Here is a 10980-nt window from a genome sequence, read left to right as displayed (position 1 = left end):
CATCATCCCCCACCATCATCAGGTAGATGAGGAACAATCACTGATAGTATCATTAGGATCTGTACATTATCTGCATTGTTACAATTGATGTAATTTTTATTATAGATTCAGAGTGGAGACCTGAGAGATTCTAAAGTTGAGATTAAAGAGCAGATAAAAGAGGAGGGGGAGGAGGAGGATGATGTGATGGAGGCATCAGAGTTGCTAAAAGAACACAAAGATCTGTCCCAGGACACCATGGTGGAGTCATCCAGCTACAGAAACCCTCTAGAGAGATGTCCCCGTCCTCTGTATTCCCGGGATTCCACACAGGAAGGTCACACAATCCCTCACCATCATCAGGTAGATGATTGACAATTATTGGTAGTTATGATTTACACACAGCATGTTCGTTACAATGAATATTTATTATACATTCAGAGTGGAAACCTCGGGGATAATATTGTTGTTAAAGAGGAGGCTGGTGTGATGGAGGAATGTTCTGAAGGACACAAGGATCCCTACAAGGACATTAAGATGGAGTCACCTAATAACAGAAACACATCACAGAAATGTCCCCGTCCTCTGTATTCCCGGGACCCCACACAGGAAGGTCACACCATCCCCCACCATCATCAGGTAGGTGGAGTTGAGGGTCGGGAACATTAAGTGATTAAACACTCTGACATGTGGAGACGATGTGTGGACTCTACAAGATGATATTTTCTATGGGATCTCACATCATAAATACTTATATTTTACAGATCTTATTTTCTGCCATTCTGTTGGTTTAGGGTGAAGATCTAATAAAAATCAAAGTTGAAGGTGAAGTAGAAGAGACGTATGTGAGGGATGATCAGCAATATACAGAGGAGGCTGGAATGACAAAGTCATTCAAAGAGGAGGACACTCCTACAGAGATCAGCACAGGTGAGCCATCATATATTCTTCTGTTTTCTCGGCTTTGTTACTGCACACTGATTGGTCCAGAGTAGGACGGGAGATGAGTGATATCAGCCAATAATAGGTTGATAATAGTCACTGATACCCATCCTGCACATCATTTTTTCCCCTCATCATTTATGTGGATTCTGGGAGTCTGGCACAGTAGCACAGATGTGATAATACAGATTGTGCCTTTCAGAGGCTGGCCCCTCTTCTTCTTATTAGGAGATAGGGATGAACTTCGAGTTCGAGTCGAACATTGGCTGTTCGACAAAGATCGAACATTATGGGCCGTTCGCGCCAAATTCGAGCAGCGCGTCACAGCCCATAATGCACTGCGTCATCGCAGTGCATTGCTGGCTGATGATTGTCCAAGCATGCTGTCAGGTCACCCGTGGCCAGGTGACAAGTGCACCCCGTTGGGGTCAGGGATGCACCACAGGGAAGTGAACCCTATAGCGCCGACTACTGCTAGCAGAGAGGAAGCGTAACCCAAGATCACCCAGGGCGCGGAGTCTAAGACCCAGTTTTGTATTCACCAGAGCCTTTGATGGTAAGGATGGTCTTCGCCGCAACTGGGTCCAGGTCGCGTCCCCGAGATTCCCTAGGTCACACTCCACAGGGAGAGAGGGGAAGCAGCCATCAGGACAAACAGTGGTGATGGGTAGGCCGAGGTCAGGGCAACAGGCAGACAAGGATGACCGTGGGACAGGCAAATGGTCAGGGGCACAGGCAAACAGCAGAAGTCAGGAACAAGCCAAAACGGTACACGGAAAGATGATCGTAGCACTCTGCAAACAGGAACTAGCAAACTACACTGCAGACAGCAACTAAGCAAAGGAACCTTGTTGAACAGCACTGCAGACCTGTAGAGCAACGGTTAATATAGACTTCCTGGAATGGCCTGGGTGGGGCCATACAGGAAGAGGAAGTGATAAAAGGGGAACCAGAACAGGGTCAGGCCTTTAATGAACACATGGAGATCAGGTAAGCAGACAGACTTTGTTGCATATCCATGACACATGCACTATGACCTGCTTTCTTTGGCCAATCACAGCACCGTCAGTGAAGAGAGCCATATTTTAAGAAAAGTGCCTGTTTGTGGACTGTCTTCCATGTGTGTGTGTGTGTGTAATATATATATATGTGTGTGTGTGTCTAGCTAAGCCTATACATGAATGTAGACCATTCCTGGAGTACGTGTTTAAAGACACTTTCAGGCAGGCGACTCAGTGAGCTGCAGTGTATAAAATATATATCCATTGCATTCTAGTCCAGTCAAGCCTATACCTGACTGTAGGCCATTCCTGGTGTACGTGTTCAAAGACACTTTCAGGTAGGCAGGCGACTCAGTGAGCTGCAGTGCATAAAATATATATCCACTGTATTCTAGTCCAGCCAAGCCTATACCTGACTGTAGGCCATTCCTGGTGTACGTGTTTAGAGTAACCTTCAGACATTGTTTTGCTAGTCAAATTGTACAGTATGTCTGGAAGGCCACCAAGGAGAGGGAAATGCACAAAGGCCACTAAAAGAGGGCAAGCAGGCTCTGTGTCCACAGAACAGTGCTGGTCATGGACACGGTGCATCCTCAGCACGTGGCCGTGGGGCATGCTTGGCCTTTTTTTCGGTAGCTGGCCGTGTTGTGCCACAACATGCAGAAGAGTTGGTAGAGTGGATGACCAAGCCGTCCTCATCCTCTGTCACCCAGAGTATTTTGTCTGCCAATGCAGCTGCCAAAGCGGCCTCTTCCATCGGCTCAATGGCATTCGTCACTCCTTCCCTATCCCCCACCATCATGCCCTGAGGAGTCCCCCAAACTGTTTGGCCACAGTTTTGGGTACATGCTGCAGTATGATGTGCAGCGTTTTGAAGGCTCTGATGATGGCACCCAGGTTGAGGATGAAGGCAGTAACATGAGCCCAGAGAGAGGGGGTGCCCAAGTAGGACATCAAACTGGCAGACATGTTCCCCCAACTGCAGCATACTGCCAGGTTTGCTCCAGTCATGAGGAGGGAGGGAATGATGAGGTCACTGACTCTACGTGGGTGCCTGATAGGAGAGGGGAGGAGGAGGCACATCTCCAACGAGGCAGGGTGCCCTCCAGGGGCCAGCTTAAGGGCAGCCAACCGACTGCATCACATCGCAGAGCTCCGCATGTGCAGGGTGCTGCTGATTCTGTGCGTTTTTCCAAAAGTTCTTTGGCGTGGACTTTTTTTGCGACATGTGCAGCAGATAGCACCGTTGCTGTTTTGCTATTACTGTTTGATATTACCGCTGACTCATGGTACAGCAGACAGGGACATTACCTTTCTTTCACGGCACACTGGGTAATCCTTCTGGCAGCTGGGAAAGTTGCAGAATAGGGTGCAGTATTATTGGAACTTATTCCGCCACCACGCCTCCAAAATGCTGGTAGTGGTGATTCTGCCACACTTCTCCTCCACCCCCTCCTCTTCTTCTCTATGGCCTCTTCCTGTGCTGATTTGTCCTCGGAACCAGCGGTGCTCCTTCGGTGTTCTAGTGGCTACGCAAGGACTCGAGCAAAAAGATGCCATGCGGTGCTTGAGTTGGTCTGCCTAGGGGACAGGAGCCACACTGGGGCAGAGATTCTGTCAAGTCTGCAGGGGCAGGCTCAGAGGTGGTTGACGCCACACCAGCTTCAGCCAGGAATGGTGGTTTGCGACAATGGCACCAACCTCCTCTCTGCCCTCCGACAGGGACACTTGACCCATGTTCCCTGTTTAGCTCATGTCCTTAATTTGGTGGTGCAGTGGTTCTTCGGCAGGTACCCAGGCTTACAGGATGTCCTGAGGCAGGCCAGGAAAGTCTGTGGGCATTTCCGCCGGTCATTTAATGCCACTGCTCGGCTGGCTGACCTTCAGAAGGAATGCAACCTGCCCAAAAACCGCCTCATCTGTGACATGCCCACCAGGTGGAACTCATCGTTGGCAATGCTGCAGCGGCTGTATACGCAGCAGAGGGACATGGTCAGGGGAGCAAGGCTTTTTTATGACACGCCAGTGGGTCATGATCAAGGATGCATGCACTGTCCTGTCACCATTTAAGGAGGCCACGAGGATGGTGAGCAGTGACAGTGCATGCATCAGTGATACTTTCCCTCTTGTCTTCCTGTTGGAGCACACGCTGCACGGAATAATGAACAGGTCATTTGAGGCAGAACAGAGGGAGGAAGAGGAGGACTCAAAGCCCCCTTTATCCAGACAGTATTCTTACGGGCCCACCGCTCACACAGGAAGAGGAGGTGGAGGATTGTGTCAACATGGAGGTGGAGCCTAGCACTCAGCATCAGCAGCAGTCTTCAAGGGATCGTTTACAGTCCCCAGAAACCCATGGACTTGTAGGTGGCTGGGGGGAGGTGACTGTGGATCATTTCGTCCTTAGTGACCCAGAGGTCTCCAGACCGAATGTCTCAGCAAACCTATGCTGCATGGCCTCCCTAATCCTGCGAATGGACCCCCAGAATCGTGTGATCAAGGAGAGGGATCACTACTGGCTGGCAACCCTTTTAGATCCACCTTATAAGGGTAAGGTTGCGGAACTTATCCAGCCTTCGCAGAAGGAGCAGAGGATAAAACGTCTTCAGGAGGCCTTACAGAAAGGTTTGTGCAATGCGTTTCCAGAGCCTGGGAGGTTACAATTTCCTGGTCCTACTGGACAATGTGTTGGACAATGTGTTGCTGAGGCTTCGGTCAGTCACAGAAGGAGCGGTGCAGAATGTGGCTGCTTGACCAATGCGTTCAGGCAATTTTTTAGTTCGCAGCCCCAAGGTCGGTTCCAGCAACCATCGCCAGCGTCTGATTTACATGGTGCAGGAATACTTAGGGGCAAGATCAGACTTGGAGAACTTTCCAACCGAAAAACCACTGGCAAAAAATAGAGAAATTATATAGCCGCACTCCAAAAGAACCTTAACGGTTGCATTTATTGTAAAAAATGTTAAAACACTACAAGTCACAGCAAAATAAGGGATAAATGCAGCCAACACATTTCGCACTATTGGCTAGTGCTTAATCTTAGCCTCTTGAGGATGGATCACTGGCCAGAGCTTGCACAGTATGCAATTGAGCTACTGGCCTGTCCTGCATCCAGCGTTCTTTCAAAACGCACATTCAGTGCTGCTGGAGGCTTTGTTCACAGAGTGCGCCTGTCCACCGACTCGGTTGATCGGCTCACCTTCATAAAAATGAATCAGTCTTGGATCACCAGCTACCAAGCACCTGATGCTGATGTAACCGATTTAAGACTGCCTATGCTGATGCTGAGTGACTATCCTATATCTCCTCAATGTTCATGTTGATAGCTTCTAAGAATATGTTTTTGTTCTGGGCACCAGTGCCTAAAGCCCAATTTTGTTGCCCCTGTTTAACAGGGGCGTGTAATTACAATTGCTTGCTGTAATATTTTGCAGCAGGGCTCGTTCCTGCACTCAGAGTATCTGTGACTAGTTGCAGTGTTGTGGCACCACCACCACTGGCTAAAGCCCCATTTTTCTGGCTTGTAATTACAATTCTTAATATAATATTTCACAGCAGGGCCCGTTCCAGCGCCCTCCAAGAGTAACTGTGAGGGCTTACAGTGTTCTGGTACCACCAACACCTAAGGCCCAATTTTCTGCAGAGTATATCGGGCAGGCCCGGATAGTATGTACATGCGGTCCCCTACTTTCAAACATCCGACTTACACATGGCTCCTACTTACAAAGGGAGGGAGACAGCAGGAAGCGAGAGGAAATTCACCCCTGGGAAGGGAAATTCTCTCCTGTAAGAGTTAATATGGGAAAAGGGTGTCCCCACTGATGCTTTATCACCAATCCTTGTTTCCCCAAATTTTCAAAATCCAATTGTAATTGGGCCAGAAAGTAAGGTGAAATCTTCTGAACAGGGGCACAGATGGCAAAACAAAGGGTGATGATCACCCTTTCCTATGATATCCAAAAAGCTTAAAAATATTTTTTTTGGCTGGAGCTACACTTACAAAATGTACCAGTTCCAAATTACAAACAGATTCAACTTAAGAACAAACCTACAGTCCCTGTCTTTCTTGGGACTGCCTGTATACAGCTGTTCAGAGAATATAGGGCCTGGGACCCCCCCCCCTTTTCTTTTTTTAATTTGGGTGCGGGGTTCCCCTTAATATCCATACAAGCCCCAAAGGTACCCATGCCGTTTTTTCTCAATAATTTTCATCTATATTGCCGGGACCCAACATTACATTACAGCCGCAAGCAGTTTTAAGTTACTTTTATTCCTTTAGAAACATCATTGTGTGCGGGGACTGTTCTAAACATGGGGAACATGTGCCACTTCACAGGCATACTATAGACCAGCCCTCAAAATTTTCACTCGCCTGCTCGCATTTGGCGAGTGAAAAAATGAGGGTTGCGAGTGTGGACAGGGCTGTGGTGTCCCGGAAAAGTTTTGTCGGTACCCCCCCCGCCGCACACCGGCTCGCAGCGCGGCCATTTCAATAGGTGTAAAACAGCCACCTGGGACCACCCCCTCCACCTCCTTCCGAGGATATCCCCGCCCCGCTCAGGCTCACATTGTGGACTTTCAATGGGAGTCAAAAAGCCGTCTGGGACCGCCCCCACCACCTCCCTCCTGCCGCACATCCCCGCCCCGATTAGGCTTGCATCACAGGCTTTTAATGGGAGTCAAACAGCCGACTGGGACCGCCCCCTCCACCTCCCTCCTTCCGCACATCCCAGCCCAGATTAGGCTTACTTCGTGGGCTTTCAGTGGGAGTAAAACAGCCACCTGGGACCGCCCCCTCCACCTCCCTCCTGCCACACAGCCAAGGAGTGGGGCCGCGGCGGTGCATATCTCTGCAGGGCAGTCCTAAGTGGGGGTTTAAACACACTCAGAGAGTACCATGCTTGACCCCCATGGTAATGGCCTCTCTAATGAGTAACCCTAACGTTAAGTAAATAAATGCTTTTTTAGCAAATCCTTTATTTTTTTTTAAAAAGTTCCATGATGTAGAACTATCATCAGTCATGTCGTCTAGCGATGCAAATCCACATCACTCACGATGAATGATACTTACTGACCTGATGATAGAAAAAAACGTGAACGCCCATCTGAACCTGTCGCTCACTTGCTGGGAATGACAGCGCCTGGGCCCTGCAGTCTAATGGAAACAAAGAGGCAGGACCTCTCGTATGACATCTTTGACCAAATGTGGACCATGTTTGGTCAGTGATATCATAGGGGATCCCAAGTGACATCATTGACCTAAAATGATCATGTCCATAATGGTCACCCTCTATACTCTCACTTTTTTAAATATATTCAGCTAAAGCTATCATTCATGTTAAGCAGTCGTTGTGAGACCTTGTTGGGATGTTTTTTATTAATTTTTCGTTCATCACAATTGACTTGTATCGGCATTGCTGGACGACTATATTTTTTTACAAATAAATATGTGAAAGTGTGGCATGCATTTGTATTCAGCACCCTTTATTTGATACCCCTAACTAAAATCTAGTGGAACCAATTGCCTTTAGAAGTCACCTAAATCATAAATAGTCCACCTGTAATCTCAGTATAAATACAGCTGTTCTGTGAAGCCCTCAGAGTTTTGTTGGAGAGCTAGGGAGGGGGCGGGCGCAGATGACTTTGGTCCTCGGCTGCGCGCTGAAATCTGTAGCCAGCTGTTAATTAGGCATCTGGTTGGATCATGACAATATGGACGGGATTCTTCAAGTGCCTGGAGCGGCTCTGTGAAATCAAAATGACAGCAAGCTTTTGCACCCTATCAGCTAATTCTGGGTCACAGCCATTTAAAAGTAGGTACACTTTTGCAACCCAAAGGAGAAACAGGACCAAAAAAGCTTTGGCCACACTTCTGTTTTAAGTGATATAACTTTTTTTATCTATTGATCATGTTTTCATATTTTTCTAGGACACGCCATCGGGAAACCCTCAAAGGCTTGTATCACTTTATCTCCAGTTTGTATAATGGAAGATGTGGACATCACAAGAGATTGTGCAGGAGAGAAGACAATGAGCTCAGCTATGGATGGAGGACTTCACTGTGTGGATAGACCATCAAATCCCTCTGACTCTGAGCAACCTTGTACTGTGAGGGATGGTGCCGGAATTCAGGGAAATGAGAAATTTTCCTGTCCTGAATGTGGGAAACGTTTTAACTCAGAATTAAATCTTGCTGTACATCAGAGATCTCCCACTTGTGGAATGCTTCATCGCTGTTCTGAGTGTGGGAAATGTTTTACAAAGAAATCAAATCTTGTTAGACATCAAAGATCTCACACAGGGGAGAAGCCGTATTCCTGCACTGAGTGTGGGAAATGTTTTGCACAGAAATCACATTTTGTTTTACATCAGAGGATTCATACAGGGGAGAAGCCGTATTTTTGCACCGAGTGTGGGAAATGTTTTGCACAGAAATCACATTTTGTTTCACATCAGAGGATTCATACAGGGGAGAAGCTGTATTCCTGTCCTGAGTGCGGGAAACGTTTTTCAGGGAAATCGGAGCTTGCTAAACATCAGAGATTGCACACAGGGGAGAAGCCGTATTCTTGCCCTGAGTGTGGGAAATGTTTTTTAATGAATTCCCTTCTTGTTGTACATCAGAGATTGCACACAGGGGAGAAGCTGCATTCCTGCCCTGAGTGCGGGAAATGTTTTTTACACAGATCAGACTTTGTTGTACATCAGAGATCTCACACGGGGGATAAACCGTATTCCTGCCCTGAATGTGGAAAATGTTTTTCACAGAAATCGCACCTGGTTATACATCAGAGGTTGCACAAAGATGAGAATCCGTATTCTTGTCCTGAGTGTGGGAAATTTTTTTCACGGTTGTCCTCACTTAATGTACATCAGAAGTTTCACACGGGCAGGAAGCTGTATTCCTGCTCTGAGTGTGGGAAATGTTTTTCATGGAGATCAGGCCTTGTTTTACATCAGAAGATTCACACAGGGGAAAAGCCGTATTCCTGCACTGAATGCGGAAAATGTTTTTTACAAAAATCAGACCTTGTTAAACATCAGAGATCTCACACAGGTGAAAAGCCATATTCCTGCACTGAGTGTGGAAAATGTTATACACGGAAACCAGCTCTTGTTATACATCAGAGATCTCACATAGTGGAGTAGGGATGAGTCAAACATTCCTGGGTTCAGTTCATGGGAGCTTTGCTGGACTGCTCCTAGGTTCTGGATGATAATCCGTACCCCACTGAAGTCAATGGGAACAGAATCTTTAAAATCGATTAAATCCAGTTTTAAGGCTAATGGGCTAGAGATTGGAAAAGGGCATAAGAGAGCTGGGCACTGTGGATATTGAGATGTTTACTAGGAAACTACAGACCAGTCAGCCTAACATCAATAGTATGTAAGGTATTTGAGGGAAAGGTAAGGAACTCTCTGCAGAAATGTGTCTGTGATAAAGATATCATAAGTGACAACCAGCATGAATTTATGAAAGACTGTTCTTGTCAGACCAACCTGTTATTGTTCTATGTGGATGGAAGTGAGAAATTGGATGGTGGAAGTCCAGTGGATGTACTGTAGTCTATCTAGATTTTGTACTAGGGTTGTCCCGATACCGATACTAGTATCGGGAACGATACCGAGCATTTGCTCGAGTACTTGTACTCGCACAAATGCTCCCGATGCCTAGCCGAAACCTTGGATGGGCAGAGCAGAGCGGGCAGAGAGCGAGTCCTCAGCGTGTAAGGAAGCCGCTGAACTGTAAAATTAAATGTCCTTCTTATCATCCTGAAAACTTGCAGCGTGTGTTCTGCTGTTCAATAGGTGACTCGATGCTGGGAGGGAGGGAGTTTTCATCAGCACTGAGAACGGCCCAGAGGGAGGGGGAGGGTCCTGCCTTTCTCTGGTGAATAATTAAGTACTGTTAGGAGGGCAGGATGTGAGCTCAGAGAGAGAGAGAGAGAGAGAGTGCAATATCGCATTCTTCCCTGGAATCAACTGAACTGCAGTGCAACCTGCTGACAGCTCTTCTTTATTGGAAGTACTATAGTGCTTAATAATCAGTAAACCAGTCTTTTTTAACCAGTTAATAACCGCCCTATAGACGATATACGTCTACAAGGTGGTTGCTTAACTCTGGGAGGACGTCCATGGGGCGCGCACACGGGAATGTCCGTGACAGTCTGTATTGTGGTTTGAAAACATCACATGACATAAAAAAAAAGTATTGGTATCGGCGAGTACTTGAAAAAAAGTATCGGTACTTGTACTCGGTCTTAAAAAAGTGGTATCGGGACAACCCTATTTTGTACCTCATAGATGTTTAGTCTATGAAATAGGTTCTGTTGCATGGTTACATGAACGGGTCCAGAGAGTAGTGATAAATGCCTCATCTTCTAAATGGTTGGCCTCCAGGGTTCTGTCTTGGGGCCAATGTTTATTAATTTATTTTAATGATATAAAGGTTGGAATCAAGAGCTCAATTTCAATGTTGATACCGAATTTTGTTTAATCTCATTTTATAACATTTTCATAGAAGGAATGTGAAAAATTAGTACAATCCACATTGTATTTGGGAATAAAGACAAGTTGTCAAAACAGTATAAAACATACCTATTTACTGCGTACATAAGGAATCCACATTGTTCATGTATGTGGACAGCGTGACACCATATTAGAAGGTACTATATTAGCAAAGACAAAAATTCATTCACTAAGCAGCTAGTATAAGCAGTGCACTCACAAAATTATTAAAAGTAGACTGTATATGGTAAGAACAAGACTCATGCTTGGTATAACCTTCGCATAGCCAGTTCTACAAGTTTGGGGTTTATATGGAATGTATGATTGTAAGATCCTCCTAGTTTGTTAGGTACGTTTTGTTGTCTTCTCTGTAGGCAAGGTGCTACATAATTATCTGATTTATCATTTTCCTGAAGGATCAACCATTCCAAAAGTAATATAGAGTCTATTTTGCATGCCCAATCACCAGAGAAGACTGGGCCATTCTAACACATGAATATGCTTTGATCTAAACCATTCCATTGTAGCTCTGGCTGTATGTTTAGGGTCG

At 46.3% G+C, this 10980-nt stretch overlaps 1 protein-coding gene across 1 annotated transcript; it reads left to right on the top strand.

Annotated features, from left to right (window-relative positions):
* Positions 1-304: 304 nt before the first annotated feature.
* Positions 305-10047, top strand: LOC120935884 (zinc finger protein OZF-like). Its single transcript, XM_040347919.1, has 4 exons — positions 305-342; positions 421-618; positions 774-909; positions 7852-10047. Exons 2-4 carry the CDS (start codon positions 469-471, stop codon positions 9069-9071), a joined length of 1506 nt encoding a protein of 501 aa, XP_040203853.1. The 5' UTR covers positions 305-342; positions 421-468; the 3' UTR covers positions 9072-10047.
* The last annotated feature ends 933 nt before the right edge of the window (positions 10048-10980 follow it).

The sequence above is a fragment of the Rana temporaria genome, chromosome 4 (genome assembly GCF_905171775.1).
Source record: "Rana temporaria chromosome 4, aRanTem1.1, whole genome shotgun sequence".
Lineage (NCBI taxonomy): Eukaryota > Metazoa > Chordata > Amphibia > Anura > Ranidae > Rana > Rana temporaria.
The sequence above is the reverse complement of the archived record's forward strand: the minus strand, read 5'-3'. Positions and strand labels throughout refer to the sequence as shown.